Source organism: Gavia stellata, chromosome 5, assembly GCF_030936135.1.
Source record: "Gavia stellata isolate bGavSte3 chromosome 5, bGavSte3.hap2, whole genome shotgun sequence".
NCBI lineage: Eukaryota > Metazoa > Chordata > Aves > Gaviiformes > Gaviidae > Gavia > Gavia stellata.
The window spans coordinates 9,729,465-9,747,811 of NC_082598.1; the positions used below are offsets into that span (position 1 = coordinate 9,729,465).

The window sequence follows — 18,347 nt, forward strand, 5'->3', positions numbered from 1 at the left end:
TCCAAGTGGCAAAACTGAAAAATAGAGGTTTTATGAGAAAACGATTTTTTGGTTCAGGAGCCGGAAAATAAAATGGAGGATAGTTTTCATCCAAATTAAGCTGATTTACTACTTCCTCTCTGATTTTTCACTATGAAGAAGCAAAAATCTGTATTTAGTGGTGAATGTAATACTTTTTTCAGCCTAAACCAAAATTGTTGGCTCTGTTATAGGCTTCCTCAAGAAGCAAAGGTCAGACTCAAGTATATATTTTAAAAATGCTGATTATGGTAGAGCCATGATACAGTTCATGTTTGTTACCTCCCAGGCAGGTCCCTCTGTTGTTCTTCGTATGGCACTATTAAATATACACTGAGCCAGCGCTGGGACTGCCTGGACCCCAGGCTCTGTTTAAATTTTATATTTAGGCATTTTATACCAGTGTAGCAGTTGAAGAGGTGGTGTCGAGGGGGACCATCTCCGAAGTCCCGGCAGCTGGGACATCCCCCATGACCCCGGGGAGGACCGAACTGTGCGGAGGTGTCTCCGCCAGCAGCGCTGGGGGATGAGCTGTGCGCAGGACTAGTGCCAGCCTGGCTTTTGTCTGCGTTTTCTTTCCTGGCTGAAGATCTTTGGTGAATTCAGGACAAACGTGTAAATTGCTTTGAATTGACAAAACTGCATTTTTTAGGTAGGCTACTTGCCTAGATTTATCCTCGATCACCAGTAATTGCTATACAAGCTGCTCCCGCTCTCTCTTGCCAATGTGCTTGAATCCTGACTAGGAAACCAGCATCAGAGATGCAAGTTTATTTGCTTTTTACAGTTGCAGCTCTTGGTCTCCGCACTAACCGCTGCTAATTGAAATGGGGGGGTGATGGACCAGCTGTCCAGCCATGAATGGCTCCTCAGTGCATACAACACTCATTTCAACAGCTACCAGATAATAAAGTCTACTATTGGGAACCAAGAGTGGTTCCTTGAATTATTTTTTTTCCATTTTTGTCTCCTCTTCCTTCCCCTGCCTTAGCAGTTCTGTATCCCACTTTCCCAGTCTCGTGTCAAACTGCAATATTTTCATTTTTTATCCTTTGAATTCTGCTTGGCTCTCTTGTCCATCCCTGTGTCGAAATCTCTGGTGGTTTTGTCTGGTCTGGTTCTTGCTTCATTCATCACTTCTGGTGTTTCCCACACCCAGCATCCCTCTTTGTAGCTCTCTGATCTTCCCCTTCCTCCCATTACGCTTTTAAATTTATGTCCCTTTGCTTAATATCGGTCTATAAGTACTTTCTTCTCCTTCTTAGTTTGCTGTTCAGACATTTTGCATGGTGAGCGCAAGTATTTATTTTTGTTGGTAGAATACTCAGAATAACAAAGATGAGGAAATAAATAGAAGTCAGCAGCACGAGGATATTGTGTCTGCTAAGCTGAAAACAGAGTGCGTCAGTGCACAAACCCACGTGTCGGTGATGGTAGGGAGAGAACATTTTGCCTAAAGGCAAAGGAGCTGCCAACAACAGGATTTCTTACACCTTCTTTAGAGCATCTGACCCGCGTAGCTCCCAGATGTATCTGGGCATGGCCTATTGATCTTTTTCACTATGATTTTTTCCTATAAAACCCATTCTTCCCATTTTAATAGGATATATAAAATTGTTATTGCAGTCAGAGCACAGAAAAAACCCGCTTCATTTGCTGAGATCAGGGTTTTTTGTTCTTTTTTTGGAGGTGCCAAATCTGTTCATCCTTCCTGGAACTAGATAACAGCATCAGAAACACTGTGTAACACTTCTAGTGGGAATCCAGGGAAGACCTAAATCTGTAGTCTTTCAAATTAAAATAATGTTAAATAGTAGAACTGCAAAGAGAAGCTTTTGAAAATTGCCTGGTTTGGAGCACCTGCCGTTTGTAAGTGTTAAGCAATTTTGGATGATGGTTAGTTAGAGACAGAGTGATAAAGGTATGGCAGATACTCCACTTAATGACAGTTAGCATCTTGGTAAAGTCCTCGTTATTGGAATTATATCATAGTGGTGGGATTTGCTAAAAAAGAGAGAAGGCAAGCGGGGGGAAAGTTACTGTATGAAAGGGATGCTAATGAGAGATTTTTTTTAAAACTCCAAACTGTTTAGAAGGGGGATTTGTAAAACACCTTTTCAAGCTTTTGCTGCCTGTAAAGTCAATTAGATTCACTTAATGGCTATGAAAATATACATCTGGTGTGATTTCAGAACCTGCAAATGTTCAGAGGATAACATCAAGCTGTGCCTCTCTGGCAGCTTTTTTCATTTGGGAATAAGCCATCATCAGGTTTTACAGGGCTTTTTTTTGAGCCATCAGTAGTCTGAAAAGCATCAAAGCATCTGCAAGGATTCTTGAAGTGGGAACGTTTTTCATGGATAACTCAAACAGCTAAAGAGGATTGCAGTGAAATTCAAAAAAAAAAAGCCCCCCCCCAATATTAAAAACTCCCCACATCCACTGAGACTGAACTCTAGGACAGTTTGGCTTAAAGATTCAGTGGAGCATTTGCTTTAACTTGCTCATGTGCTTAAATCCCTTGTCTCTTGTTGGGAGTTGAGCGTATACTCAGGGGCATCCTTCAGTCTGGGTCCAAGTGCTCTTTTGACATTTACAGGAAACCTGTGACGTAAACGGGAAATGCAGTGATGGAATAAACCTTGCGTTTGCTGTGTGTGCTATCAGCTGCCTGAAGGATTAATTTATCATGTTTTAGGGAAAACTGGTACATCAGAAGGAGGAGCTGTTGCAGCTGAGAACCTGCTCTTAGTTACATTCATTCTGCCCTGACTTAGCATTGGGTATGGGGGTTTAGTGCTATTTAGTGTTGCCTTTGTAGTTGGGAAAATCCAACAGATCCTCAAAATACTACATTTCTACCCAGGTTCGTGTGGATTTGCATCCCTCCTGGCTCTGGTTGCTGTAGGTGCTGTTCATATTTATAAGTTGATCCCCTCTCTGCAGGTACTTGGTGAATGAGCGTGCTGCAGGCTGATGGTACAGGGCACGGAAGTATCTGCTTTCACAAGCCCTCAGCAGACTGCCCTTCATTTCTCGCGTGTCTCCCCAATGGCGTTAGACGTGGCCTATCACCTGCTCACTCCACTGATTTATTTTACAAACCTCTTTCAAGTCCCTGGCTCTAGTGACTGGTATTGAGGCTGAGGCTCGAAGGAACTGTGCTCATGTGGATGTAGGATGCAAGATGTTGATAGATGGTCATCACAGGAGATCTGGGAATAACTGGATTAGGCTCTTATAGGGACTTTTTGGCCTGACTCATCTGGCATGGTAGTCTGAACACGTGGCAAAGCAGTTTTTTCTTTTTTTACTTTTAGAGATGTAGAGATTTACACATGCAATTTGCATTTGCTGTTAATGCATCATCCACAACAAGTCCATTGTCTGTGCCCAGTCCGACAGATGTTCATGTATTTATGGATGCAGAATTTTCTTTTGCTGCCACATTAAATAAATGCGCTAGTTTCAGTCTGGAGTAGTGGAGTTCAGTAGAATTACACCCAAGGCCCATTGGCCTTGATGTACTAGAAGAGAGATGTAGAAACACGTTGTTTTCAACAACAGCGAGGTATGTTTTTGCACTGTGGCAGTGCTCTGACTTTACATGGGGCATTGCCACCGGTTTGCTGAGAGTTAAAAATTGAAGTGATGTGTGGTGGTGGAGGCTCGCACTGCTCGGGAGGTCTTGGGGGGGTCCACAGCATGGTGGGTGGAAGGAAACAATACGGAGGCTTCCTAGAGGACTTTTGTTTTCATTACTTAGGTGACAGAAGGAAGGGAAGCCTTGACCCAGTGTTCACCCTCCTTGCTGTGTAAGGCTCCAACGGAGTGAGTGGAGGGAAGTTGGCATACATGGGTGGGATGCACTGGAGCAACCTTGCACCAGGGCTTAGTTTGGCTGAGTTAGGTATAAATATAACAGCCCTTCAGGGCTTGAATATTCACAGTAAATCTGGAAAAGTAAGAAGGCTGCAGGCAGGAAAGGTGTTCATTTACAGTGGGAGCCTGCGGTGGGATGGCCATGGGGAGGTGGTAGCTGAAGGGTCTTCACAGGCTTCTCCTGCTGGAAAAAAGCCTTTGTTTATTTTCAAGGAGAGAGCACCCATTGCAGTAATGTCTCTGGTAGTCCTGGCTGACACAATGGCCCGGCTGCCTCGGAAGGACTGAGGACCCCCAGACACCATCTCAGGAGGGGCTCAGCATCTCCTGCAGCCAGGCTTTACAAGCACAGCGGGATGGGAACGCAGCGGTACCCACCGTGTTGGTTGGTTGAGGGTTGGGTTGGAGGTGTGGGAAGGTGCTAACACCAGCAGGTGCCTGCGGCTGTCGATGGGTCAGGTTCAGCCCCACAGCAGCGTAGCAAAATGCCTCAGGGTCCGGTGCCGTGTGGTGGGGTGAGCGCCTCTTTCCCTGCTCTTCCAGAAGAGGATAGGCTGGTTGGTGTGCTGTAGAGGAAGACTCGTTGCTGGAGGAAGGCCTCTGGTGTTTAAAAGGTGGTGTTGTTAAAAGCACCTAGGGAATACTAGGAAGGTTTGCTTCCAGAGAGGTTTGCCAGTTATTTATTCATTTATTTATATGGGTCAGGAGTTGCGTTTGCTACAAAATGAAGTGTCAGTCCTGTTGCTGCCTCTAACCTTGAATATCAGAACGGCATGGCAGATCCCTTGTCCAAGGGAAAGGCCTTGTTTCTTGGCATGCTGCAGGTGGAAATTGCTTTTTTGTTTTGTTTTGGTTTTTATCCCCTTCTATGCCAGGGTGAACACCTCCTTAGAGACGCTGTGCTGCCTCGATGGCAGCAAGGCAGAGAGGCTGTGGGTTTGGTTGGTTGACCCAAGCCTGATTCTCCTTATCAGCTTTATTATCATTTCAGTTCTCCTGTTATTTAGTCTTCTACTCCTTACCCAGATGTTAGGGGAATAGGTTTGACCTCTTGGTTGGGGGGCTCATACTAACAAGTCAGCAGGATTGGTCCCGGTGAGAATCACCCAAAGAAGCACCCTTGGCGAGCAGCTGGGGAGGACAGAGGTAGTGAGCTGTGCTTCGGTGCCACCCTTATTCCTTGCCTCTCAAGTTCTTCCCAGTCCATTGCAATGGATTTTGGGGGCTCATCTCGGCATGGCAGATAGTGACTATTCACCTGCTGTGATATGATGGGGTGAGTTGGCCCCAGCTGATTATAATGGTCATCCATGCCTGAGCTCTGGGAAGGGTGTGTTTGTGTAAGGGCAGCATCATTTCAAGCTGCTGTGCTAGAAATAGAAAGAAATGTTTATTGCTTGCAATAGGCTCAGGGAGATCAAGCCATGTCCCAGCTGTCTTCAGCCTGTAGTTTGTACCAAATCTGTGCCCTGAAACTTTTCTTTTTTCACCCTGTTTCCCTCTACATTGAGTAATTAATTCTTCACTGTGGTTTCAGAGAAAATATAACTCCTTATGACTGCTATTTCACTCCTGTAGATTATTAATACAATGGAAAGTTAGAGGTAGGGGAGGTTTGATTCATTGCATTAGCAACAAGGTAGGATTCTTGTGAAAGTCAAGTCATCTGCAGAAAGAAAGGTTTTGAGTGCAGCAGAGTTGTATTTATTGCTAGTTTTAGGAGAGTATCGTGGTAGCTTCTGTTTGCCGTGCAGCATTTGGTGAAATGCAGTCCCTGTCCATCAGTTCCTGGTACAGCCCAGGAAGGAAAGCAGAGGAGCTGCCCTGGGGTCTGAGACTTTTTTGGTCAGTGTTTCTGCACCAAAAATACTGCTAACTGCTACTCATCACTGTTGCTCATTGGCTGCTGTGGTAGTGATGTCCTCATTCAGAGGCTTTTGAGGACAGGAGGAGTGTGCTAAGGGGGGAAAAAACCTCATGTTCAGAACCACTGAAGCATGCCATACAGCATGTTTTGGCTAAATATATGCATCCTTTACATGACTTACAATTGAACGTTGTGCCGTTGCCCCTTTCTGTCACTTCTCTGCCTTAAAGACATAGATTTGGGTGTGTTTGCAGAACCAGTCAGCATCTGCACCAGCACTTGTGGAGCCCTATCCCCTGCGTTGGGATTATATGCTATAAATTGCCGTCGGTTATCTGCTGGGGGTGACCTATTCCCAGCTCTGCCATCCTTGATGCCCCTGAGAGTAATGTAAGCAACGTAGTCCTTTTTTGGGATGTGTTTAGGGTTTTTTTTTGTCTGTCACTTTTTTTAAATATGCAAATGTTTTTAGTCCCTCTCTTTTCACTATAGGTAGGTGATCTGGCTGTAAGGTAGGGAAAGCACCTCTCAGCCTTGTTTTTGACTCTGATTAAAGAGCTTGCACACATAGATGGGTTATTCTGTCCTAATGCGTCATTACGCCACACCCTAAGTTTGAACCTACGTTTGGGGTGCAATTCATCTTGCCTACCTTATTCCTGGCTAAAAGTAGTTGCTTGCAGGGAGCTGTGTAGGCTTTGCTACGGTCATTTGCAGAAAAGGGGCTCTCCCAGAGGGTGACTCACCTTAAAGGTTATTGACCTCGGTTAAAGCAGCATAAAACTCCTTGGAAGTCCTTGGAGAGCTCAGAATTGCATTTATTGTTTAACCTTAAGTAAATGTAATGTTAGTTTCTCTCTTTGCTGTGAAGCATTTGGTGCAATACCTGTGTAGATACAGGCACTTCTATTGAACTAAAGGGAGTCTTGGCTAAATTTAGATCAGACAAGTAGTAATGGGTGGCAAAAATAAGATCGATTCTATCCATTTTCCCTGTATGATTTATGGCTTGGCCAACTGCTAAGCTGAATCGAAGTCATTTGAAGATTATTGCTTAGTGCCTATTTACAGTAATGCATATGAAATAAAAGTCGGCCAGAAAATAATGAATTCTAAAACATCCAATAATGGTAGATTTTTCCAGTTTCTTCAGTATTTGGAAGTGGAAAGTGCTGTAACATAAGTTCAGTACCTTTCTGAAAGCAGTAAAGCCATATTAATTAAGATTAATGCAGAAGATGGAGACCAAGCCTTAACAATGTCCTTTTAAGGAGCTGGCTTAAAACACAACTGGCAACACATTTTATTTTGTAAACTAATATAACTAACAAGGAGCTAATTGTAATGTCAGTCTTTTGGAGCAGTTGCTGGGAGGACGCAGGCTAGCAAAGCTGGTAGAAGGGCTTGATTTCTTTTTTCCTTTAAACTTCTAGCTAAAAACCAGTCTAAATTCTAAAGCATTGGTTTACTTACGGTCTGACTCTGCAGCTGATAGGCTTAGTGCAGATTTTGGATGCATAGCCAACATCTGCTCTGAAAGTACTTTAAATACTTTTTTCTGGCTTTGTCCATTTGTGCAGACCAGTCCATTCTGCTGAGCCAGCTCCATTGAGCTGGGACTCACCGTCCAGTTAGCCCTGAGGACAATGCCGGGCCAAAATCGCATATTCTAGTCTGTATCCGCTCCTTTAAGCTATTTAATTCTTTGCTTATCGATAACAATTGCTCACATGCAAAAACCACAGACAATGCCTGGTTTCTCAAACTGTGCTTTGTCTTGATGACCCAGCAGGTAGACCCCAGTTGCTAAATCGGTGGTTTTGTCTCTCCTTTCTCTGTAGCCGGTCCTTCTTTTCAGTAGCGGAGAGCAGAGCGAGGGACCAGGCTAAACACGCCCTGATAACCAGAGTACTTCTAATCCCACATAAATGCTTCTGCAGCTTTTTCTTGAACAGTTGTTATACAGTGGCTTTATTACAGTCTTTGCTTTTCAAGGTGCATCACGGCTAGCAAAAAGAGCCAGATACAAGATTTTTAAAGTCCTGCTGTTGCACTTCTTAATATAGCACCCTCTGAAATGTGCCGGAAGGGCTGTCTTTACCCTGTCTGCGGCATCGCCTAGATTTCTAGCTGTCTCATCAAAAGCCTGTTCCTGAGATGCGCCGAGCGCTTCCCAGGGCTTTGAGCTCCCCCGGTGCTGTCACACACGGAGACACTCTGGGCCCGGTGGGACTGAAGCCTGTTTGAAAAATCAACCTGTGAAGTGCTGACACGGGGTATGGCCACTAACAGCTTGCGTTGCTTCACATGTTCAGGCTGGGTCCTCCTGAAGCTTTACAGGAGTAAGGTGCATGCATGGGAGCTGTCACATAGGTGTTTCAGAGGAACAGGGTGAGGTCTAAAGCAAAGGTTTTAGGAGGATTAGAAATGTCTGCTGGGTTACATCCCCAGCAGTGACAGCAGGAGATGCTGTTTAGGACCAAACCTGGCCACTTTCTGAAGTCCATTTGCTGCAGAATGGGTTTTTCTCTTCTCCAGTCAAAATATTAGAATGAAAGTAAACTATAGCTAGCTGGCAACATCTTCGGGGTTTTGCAGGGGCTTTGACACCCCAAAATGGAATACCCGCAATAAAGTAGCGGGGTGCTCTTGAGGATGGACCAGCTCCATCAGGAAGCATGGAGCAGGCACTGATGAAAGTCAGTTCTTGTACTATTACTCTAAATTGCATCCCCACCACCCTTTCCAGCCCCAGGTGAAGGTAAAGCTGGGCTGCAGGAAAACCTCCTGGTGGGACCAGCAGCATGTGCTGCTGCTCCAGCTTTATCAGCGGTGGCACATTACGGCATATACCAGTATGAATCTGAATATGCTTTTGGGTTTGCACAGGTGTTTAGGTCAGCGGTTGACCGCAGTCCAAAACCCCTTCACCTCCCATGTCTCATTTTATGCTCAGGTTTACCAGCTGCAGAGGCCACCTCTGAATTCCTGTCTCCTGGGGCAGTTTGAGACCTGTTGCTGTTGTGGGTCGTAGTCACGGTGTTTCTGGTAGCGAACGTGCGTGGAACCGTGCTGTGGCCGTGTTGCGGGTTGGATGCTGAATGTCACTGTCATCCCACTGATCTCCTGCTGATTGCAGCTCTGGAGGCTTTGCCTGAGCTTAGAGATGGTTGCAGGTAGCTTCAGTCCTCTGTAACAACAAAGGTGAAAGGTAGCAAGGATGGAAAGCAAGGTAGATGGAGAAGTAGCTGAGCTGGTTGCTTGGGACCAAATCATCCATCTCTTTTCATGCAGTGTAGATGATCTCATTGCCTGCTGCCCAGACGCCCCATGAATCAAGGGGTGTCACCCACCCTCGGCATATAGATGTGCTGCCCTGTGCTCTTCCAGCAGGGAATTATTTATTACAGGGCAATGAATCCTGCGGTGGTAGGTTATGTGGAGTTATTTATGGGAAGAAAAGGGTCCCACAGCATTTCTAATTTCATGCATGAATAATTCTTGTGTGTCCCTGACATTTTTTTTGCTCCCCCATGCCTGAGCCTTGTCTGGTGTAGAGGGATGCTCAGGGGTATCAGGAGTGCTGGAGTCAGGGTCTCTCATATCTCACGCAGTTTCCATGGCCATAAACTACTCTGAAATGCCATTATTTTGTAGGAGCCCTCCGGGAATGCCTTTTAACTGAAGCAAAGTGTAGAGTTATTAGCAGAAGTTGTTGGCACTGTTATGCAGCCTTGCTTGAAGCCAAGGGGAACTGGAAGGGTGAAAGGGAGAGAAACTCAAGACATGGGAAAAGTGGAGGTAAGGAGAGATAACGTGCCTCTCAAACACAAATAAATCCCTCTCCGACCTGGCTAGCTGAGCAGTTGCAGTCCGTAGCAGGTTGCCTGTCCTTGGTTAGTCCCTGCACCCCAACCGCCTGTGTCTGTGGCCAGGCAGCAGCTGATGTGCCACGTCTGTGCTCCAAACTCCTCCCGCCAGCAGCATTCACATCGCGGCAGCCACGCTCTCCCCAGAAGAGCCTCCTTTCTGCCTTGACACGGATGTAACTCGGCTGGTCTGCCCCGCGTTTTGCCAAGGATGGAGGGGAAGGAGGAGGGAGAGTTGCCTCAAGTGCTGAGTCCCTCTGCTCCCTCTTCAAAACCCAGACAGGATGAACGGGCAGGGACTTAAACAGTGTCAGCACTACGCAGCCGGGGCACAGCCGGCTTTGGGCTAGGGGCTCTGTCCACTTGCTGCTGCACACAGCCTGTCTCGCTCAAAGCAACGTATGTAAATAGCACTGGCAGGAGGAGAAGCAAGACACTGAACTTAGGGGCTTTTTACTCTGTTATCTATAAATAAGTACTAATTGCACAGCACTGTGTCCAGTGCAGGACACTCCCTTCTTCCCTCTGTACGGCCTTGCTCAGACCACCCCTGCTTGGCAGAAAGGGCCGCTGCTCTGGCCAAAATCGCACCGAAAGACGGCCCTGGATGCTGAACAAGTGACTCCAGGGGCAAATATTTAAAGCTTCATGATACGACAGCGTGTTGCATTTCCTCTGTCATGGTATTTCTGTGCGGTGGTGTTGCACCGGGCTGTGCCGCAGTATGTCAGCGGGTCGCAGGGAGGAGTTTGGGGGCATTCGGATCTCTAGGATTAGCGAGCCTGTCGGTTTTGGCAAGCTTTTCTGTAGGTATATTAAGAGTGAGGGACACAGGCAGTTCAGGTCCTGTCCTATGGGAAGCACAGGGCCGATTCTAGGGTTTTGTTTGGGTTTTTTCTCCTTTTGCCCCTTCCTAGCAGCCTGGAGGAAAATCTAGGCTGGAAAGGGAGGGTTGCCCTGGGCAGGATGCTGCTCCTCCCAGCAAAGCCCTGAAGACACACACTGAGCCTGTGGGCAGCCTCCATCCCCTCCCAGAGCTCACACCTGGCCTGGCCAGGGTTTCTCTTGATATCAGCTTCTTTTTCTCATGGTGGCCAGTCCTCAGATGCTTTCCTGGCTCTGCTGTAAGCAGGCAGAGGAGCTGGCGTTTGCCTGGCAGGTTCCCGGCAGTGGTGGTAGCTGCTGGGCAGCCCCACTGGTCCCCTCATCTGGATGATGCTCTGAGGACATCACCTGGGACAGCTTTGAGCCGGGAGGGGAGTTGCTGACATTTGCATCACTGTGACATGTTGAAGCGGAACTGAAAATCACAGTCCGTGCTTGAAGGGACATTGCCTTGAGAAGTTGCATGTCTGTCTGGAAATTATGTTCCACGAATAACCCTCAAAGAGTTAATAAGAGCTTGGCTGTGGGAGATAGCGGTGCTACCTCTTGAAGAAAGAGGGAGAAGACTGGCCTGCCTCTGGGCAAGGTTTCCATACTTGCCCTGTGCTGAGCTTCCAAGAAAAACCCCTTCCCACAGGGATGCAACCCCACCCACGCAAAATTAGCACCAGCAGTTGGTAGTGGCTGCAGTAGCCGCGCTGTCCTCTCTCCAGCCCTATGGAAAGCAGGGATGAGTTTTATCTGGCTCAGCCCTGAACCCCCTCACTGCCCTGGTGCATGGGTGCAGGCACAGGGGAGGACCCAAGTGTGAGTTCAGGATGTTTTGGGGTGGCAGAGCTTTGCTTGCTCCTGTGGAAATACTAGAATTCACTAGAAAACAACGGGTTTTAAAAGTACCTGGCAGACACAGTTTTGCTTTGTCAGAGCAATGCATGCTGTTAAGTTCTGGGGTTTGGGGTGGCAGTTCTTGAGTGCTAAGGGACTTCGGAAGCTCTGGGAACCTGCTATAGTCAATCACGCAGGACTCGTGCTGGTGGGGAAGGCTGATGTCTCATTTTCCCCCTCTCTTCTAGCAGTACTCTCTGCTATTGCTTTTGGCTCCAATCTTTCCACCCATCCACCCACCGGCCTTTTATTCACCGAGGGGTGTAGAAGAATTTGCAGCAAAAATAAATGAATTTATTTTCACCCACCATCCTCGTCGGCTGCGTGGGGGAGAGCTGTGCAGCTCATGACAGTGGAGGAGAGCGGGAGAGGAGGCTTGCAAGCACAGCCGGGGATCACGTGGCATGTCCTCCTTGGGCAGCAGCGGTGGGTGCTTTGGGTGGAGGGTGAGCCGCCAGCGCAGTGCCACCGCTCCAGGGGAGCCCTCGGGGCGTGGGGCACGCAGCGTGTGTGGAGCCTGAGGGCAGCCTGCGCTGCAGGAGAGGGGTGGGCAGATTAGAAGAATGCTCTTGTTTGGTCCTCAAAAGTTGGGGATCATGCTTAAATTTAGTGCAGAAAGATATTGCCATCATGTGTGCTTTCAGGCCCTGGGTGCCGCCACCTGAGGAACCACGTTTGACCTTGCTGTGAAGTATGAAGAACCCCAAATCATCTTCCTTGTTATGCACGTAGAATGGTTTGGGTTGGAAGAGACCTTTAAAGACCATCTAGTCCAAACCCCCTGCCATGGGCAGGGACATCTTGCAATAGATCAGGTTGCTCAAAGCCCCATCCAACCTGACCTTGAATACTTCCAAAGATGGGGCACCCACAGCTTCTTTGGGAAACCTGTTCCAGTGTCTCACCCCCCTCATCATAAAAAATTTCTTCCTTTATTACAGCTTTCACCTGTGAGTTCCTGAAGTCAAGACTCTGTGTGGTGAGGCAGGGGGCTGGGGGAGTGGAGAGAGCCAAGCAAGGTGGTGGGGGGCTTTCCATGGCTGCTTCTCCTCACCTTCACCTGTTGGCAGCCTGGAGGGGCCAAGTTGGACCAGGAGGCAAGGGACAGTGCTGCAAAGAGGCTTGGTGTTTGGCTGGAAACAGCTAATGCCTCCAGTAGGTACCTCCAGTACTCCAGAGTGGTGTTTGCAGGGCAGCTGGAGTTAAATGCAAGACGTCCCATGAAGAACAGACCTTGGAGTAAATTTTCTTGCAGGGTCAAAAACCTAGAGGGGGGTTTAGGGCAGGGTGAGCTGGAGGGCTTTGGATGGCTGTAGCGATGAGTTGACGGGGGACCCCAGAAGATGGAGGCAGATGAGAGTGAAGACAGAGATGCTGCCACGAGATGAGTGTCTGAAGGGCAGGGAGAGTTGTAGCCGTCAGGGTTTGTGTTTGTCTTTGCAGCAGTGATTGTTTTCAGATAGCGGTGTGAGAGAGTAAAACGCCAGCTCCCATTATTAATAGCACTGCGAGCAATAAGGTTGTTGCTCATTACTGACAGGTGAGATGAAGTTAATTTTATTTCATCCTAGGTATGAAAAAGTGCACAAACAAGACAGGCTCTGTGTCAATCCCCTTGGGGAAAAGATGGGAAAGAGACACTCCTCCCCCCCCATCCCAGCCCTGGGGAGTGGCAGCGTGGGGTGGTTTTCCCAGGGTGCTTCCACCCTGCTCCAGAGTAAGTGCTGCTGGAAGAGTGGATACAGTGAGGAGCTGCAGCTGGCTGGGACTGCTGAGAACATGTTGAGTTTAGGTAAAAAGCAAACTGAAGACCTTCAGGGTTCGTGCTCTGAAACTGGAGGGTTTGCCCAGAGGAGAGAAGGTCTCAGCCCAAGGTCAGCAGCATGTGGTAGGACCTCAAAACAGCTTTCGGTAGCAAATCCCCATCCAAATGGGACACAGCTCCCTGGAGGAGGGATTTGACAGCCCCATGGGTGAAAGCTGCTCCTGGGCTTGTAGCCACCTTTGGAAACTTGAGGTTGAAGGATCTGGCCACCGGTGATTGTCAGAGCGGGCACAGACACGGGGTGGGTAGCAGGGTAAAAGTCTTGGGAACTGATGGCGCTGGTGTAAATGAGAGCTGAATACAACTCGCATTGTTTCAGCAGATGTGTCCTGTCTGCTGCTAATTATAAGCGTTGTGCACACAACACACACTGGGAGATGTGCCAGATACTATTTCTTTTCACGTTGAACTCAAAATCATTATAATTAAGCTTTAAAGTTGCAAGTATAAACTAACATGGAGTGCAGGTTTGCTGTCATGCTGCTTCCACGTGGGCTGGTCCCCACCGGGATGGACGGGTGTGAGAGTATGGGCTCCATCCTGGAGGGCAGTGGGAGGGGAGGTGGGGACATGAAGAGCTTTGTGGGCTCTGCCATGATGGGCATGTCCAGATTTGGGTTTTAAACATGCAGAAGACCCAAAAATACTGCAAACGTGCCATGTTACAAATGTGGGAAGTGTTACTGAGTGAGCTTTAGCAGTTTCTTGGGCTTGGTGGGCACAGAGGAGAGGTGCCTGCTAAGAAGGGAAAATCAGGAATAAAATCGGAAAGCAATCAGGGAAGGAATCATGTAACCTCGGCCAACAGAAACCTAGACTGATACCTCTGATTGATAGCTCCAGGAGGAGTTGCCGCGCGCAAGGCTGGGTGACAGGGACATGGTGGCTGTGCCACCGGCTGCAGCTCAGTGGGCACCGGTCACCGGCCGTTTTGTGGCACTTTTGGGGGCTGCCTCAGGACAAGGTGGGTGCTGGGGAAGCACTGTGTGTCCCTGGGGGAGCATCCCACCTCTGCTCCCCGAACACGGGGGGACTCGTGAACTCCCTTTTTGGGCTATGCCACGGGAGCTGAAATCGGTGTCTGTGCTTGTAGGGGTGAGGATCACTGTGGCCCCAATTTCATGGTGTGCTTGCCACGCGGCCAGAGGCATGATGGATGGGTTGGGGGGTGCGTTGGGCAGAGCTGCCACGTGACAAGCGGTTTAAAAGCAAGGCTGCGGAGCAGAGAGCAGTGAGCTCCCAGCTCCGAGATTTGTATTCGGAGGGGAAGTGGCTGCTGGGCTTCAGCGCTTGTAGGTCTTCGTCTGGGGTTGTGTCTGAATAAATTATGTTTTGAGATCCAGGCAAATGCAGGGGAACAAGCCGCACTGTCAACGTGGCAGTGGAGGAGAAACATCTTAACAGCTTGTGATAAATGGGTCAAGATGGGTTCCGGTGTTTTAGAAATTAGCTGTTGACCTAGATAGCGACAGCGTAATGACTTGCTCGCAGTGGGAACAAAAGTGAGCATCGCTGGAGCTGTGCGTCACTCTGAAGGTGGGGACAAGCCCAGTGTGCTGGGTTGAACCTGGGCTGGTCCCCCACACTTCATTTGTACCCGGCTTTTCCTCGGCAGCTGGGCTGTGCCGTGGGGAATCATGGAAGACCTCGGCCATCTCTTTCGGATGGCTTTGCTGATTCACAAGGTGCATTTGTCCTGCAGGCAGTAGCCTGGGAGGCACCTCCCGCTGCCCTGTGCTTTGCTCTCCTCCAGTAACCAAGGACTTTGAGTTGCCTTATTCATTTCCCCCCCGCTATTTTGCAGGGGGAGTGGTGCCGTGCACCCTCAGCACCCACCTGGGCTATTTAACACTGGTCCTTATGGAGATGTGCCATGTGTTTGGCTTGGGGCAGTTGGCCAGGTTGATGCTAAAGATGGAGCTGCTGCCCAAGTCAGGCTTCCTTCTGCTTAGTGCTGGGGAAGGAGAAGGCCACCGCCTGCAGCACACCAGGGGTTTCTCTTGTGCTGGGATCCTCTTCCTCCAGGTGAAGCCATGTTCCTCCTCAGGGCTGAAGCTCAGTGCTTTCCTTCTTGGCAAGAGACCTGTCAGTGCTCCTCCTTAGTTGCCATTATTGAATAGTGGCTTTCTTGGGTGTTATTTAAGCAATATCCAAGCTAAGGTCGCAGTTGCTGACAACATTGGTCTTTTAAGTTCAATTGAAGACACTTCTCCTTCACCAGGATTTTCTCTGAGGATCTTTAGTTAAGAACTGAGTAATTTGTTACTTGAATTTAATTTGTTGGGGTTTTTTTAAGTCTGCTTGCTGGTGGGGCCAAGTGATGCTGTAATACTCCAGAGTTGCAGCAGTTTCTAATTGCATTGGCTTTAATGTTTGTTGGCCAGTATGAGCAGTGGGATGGGATGATATCGGTGCCTCTCTCCAGCAAGGTCCCGTTTTATTTGGACCGTGGAGCCCCAGCTTCATCAGTGGGGCTGCAGTTGGAGTGCTTGGGAGCCGGGGGTGCTTGCCCTGAGCCCAGCTGTGTGCCCTTCAGGCTGCTGGGCTTTGATTAGATGGGTTTTGCTTTGGCCTCTTGAAGGCAGCGCTTGCCCCACCAAGCCTTTGGCCCCATTGCAGAGCAGCAGTGCTAACCCCTTGCACCCCCAAAAGCGCAGCCTGTTCCTTAAGCCACGTCCTTGTTCCCGGAGCAGCGAGCCTGCTGAGCAGTGCTTGGGTGCAATTAAGGATGGGGCTGGTTTTGCTCCCTGAAGCTCTACGTGGTTTTGGCCCAAGTTATTTGAGCGCTGTATTTCCAGCCCATGAGATGCTCTCGCCTGGGTTATGGCAGCAGAGGAGGAGCAGCAGCTCCAAAGCAAGGCTGGCCTGGCCATGAGCACCCAAAAATGTGCAAAAAGGGGTGGGTGAGCCTGATCTTGGCTGTGCACGGAGATGCTCTTCCCAGGGGGTCTATATGGCATTTTCCCCTGTTCGTGCTTCGCTGGCTTTCGTGGCCCTAGTTTCTCATCTTGCTGCCCGGTTTGGATTTTCTGTTTGAAACTGTCTTAGGCAAGTCCTGCACTGAGCCCCTGAAGTCTGCAAGAGGAGGATGCGCTCACATATCTGGATGTGCATCGGCAGGCAGTCACTTATTTAGCCTTTCGTATCAGGTCCTTGTGGGTGCAGAAGGGGGTGGCAGGAGGAGTCACTGGGAGCCCTGAGCCATCAGGGTTGTTCTTGCATCGCACCCGAAAAGCAACATCCTTACGAGTCCCAACAAGAGGTCGGGACCGTGGCTGGGTGTCTGGCCCACAGCAGGCACAGGTTTTCCAGACCTAGGGAGGCTCTACCACCTCCCCGTGCCCCAGCCATGCCTGCTGTGCCCCAGCACGGGGGCTCCCACCCTGTTCCAAGCTGGCTCCCTGCCTGTTGCCACAGTACTAGGGAAAGGGGTTCAGCGTTTCCCTCCCCTCTCTGGCATCTGATCCTGCCCTCCCCAGTCACCAAGGATGCTTTGCGCACCACTCTGTGCTTCTCCTCCGTGGGCTCCCCGCCTGCCTGCGGCCAGTCCTGCTGGGTTTGGAGACCCCAGGTCTGCCCAGAGCACATCCACAGCACTCAGCTGATGAGGCTGGTGACGTGCTGCCCGCGATGCAGGCAAGTTGTTCGCCTGGGGACGAGAGCCTCTGGGAGGTGCGGCTCCTAGTGACGTTTGGCAGCAGAGCATGCGAGGAGCTGCCTGCGCCACTGCTGGGTCTTGGGGTGGGATGCAACAAGCAGCCAAAGATGGGTTGTGCTGTGCTGGGAGGTTTCTGGGACTGACTGCAGTGAAGCGAGTGGTAGGACAGGAGAGTGTGACTCTGTGCGGGTCAGAAGTTACCCGTCATGTGCCACCATGAGCGGAGGACCTGTCTGTGAGGGCAGCCAAAGGCACTTCATAACACTTGGTCCCTAGGAATCTCATGTTTTGGTTTGTAGTGACTTTCCTCTGGATTTTCCTCTGGAAAACAACTCTTCTTTCACAGCGTGAAGGGAAAAGAAAGTTTGGTCCCTATTTATGGAGGTCATTAGTCCCCATGGGTGACAGAGAGGTGATTTCTGACCCCAAGCCTGGCTCCCCTCGGTGTGTTTGTCAATGGGTGCTTTGCCTGCCTTGCCCATCTGTGGTGGCCCGCGGCTACATGTGCTGCTTTATCTCCCGCAGGCTCCTGCTTCTGGGTCGCCGTTCTGGACGGCAACGTGGTGGGGATCGTGGCGGCACGGGGCAACGAGGAAGACAACACGGTGGAGCTGCGCCGCATGTCTGTCGACTCCAACTACCGCGGCAAAGGGATCGCCAAGGCCCTGGGCCGCAAAGTGCTGGAGTTTGCCATGCTCAACAACTACTCCTCCGTTGTGCTGGGAACCACGGCCGTGAAGATGGCAGCCCACAAGCTCTACGAGTCCTTGGGGTTCAAGCACGTGGGTGTCGTCGAACATTACGCCCTGCCGGGGATGACGCGCTCCTTACTGGAGAGAATGTTTTTCCAGCTCCGCTACCACCGCTACCGCCTGCAGCTGCGGGAAGAATAAAAAAACCCAACCAACCAAAAGAAAAAAAATTTTTTTTTTTTCCTCCTCCCCCTTCAAAAATAATAAATTGCCCTTCTATTTCTCGTCACTGTTGATTTGCCAATTTTGGGTTGAGTTTTTGTTCCCTCATGTCATCTTTTGGTTTGCTCCGTGCAGCTCGATCGCCCGGCTGAGCAGCGCGCCTTCCTCGCATGCTGTAGGTGGTGGCGCTGGGAGTCCTGCGACCCGGTGGGGCAGAGCGGAGCGGACCGGCGGCCTCTCCTTCCCAGGTACCTCCGTAAAGCACAGAAACTTTACCTGCAAAATAGTACCACTGCTCTGGTGTACATAGTCTTCTCCTTTTCCAAATGTAAGATAACATAGTGATGCATTCATAATAGTGCAGAAATATTACTTGAATGCTGTTTTCAGTATTTCATGCACCAGTAAGTAGAATATGCATTCGTCTTACCGTTATTTACTGGTTAATAGTTTTCAAAGAGAAGGTGGGGGGCAAAAAAACCCCCGCCCCAACCCGCTTGCTACAATGCATGAAGAGGAAAGCGCGTGCACGCACTCAAACACA

General features: G+C 49.4%; 1 protein-coding gene across 1 annotated transcript in view; it reads left to right on the forward strand.

The window, feature by feature from the left end:
• The window catches only part of NAT8L (N-acetyltransferase 8 like), a 28,161-nt gene extending 10,301 nt beyond the window's left edge, over positions 1–17,860 (forward strand). Inside the window, exon 3 of the mRNA XM_059818140.1 lies at positions 17,415–17,860. Within this exon, the coding sequence (XP_059674123.1) occupies positions 17,415–17,782 (368 nt within the window). The 3' untranslated portion in view covers positions 17,783–17,860. The remainder of the gene's footprint in view (positions 1–17,414) is intronic.
• The last annotated feature ends 487 nt before the right edge of the window (positions 17,861–18,347 follow it).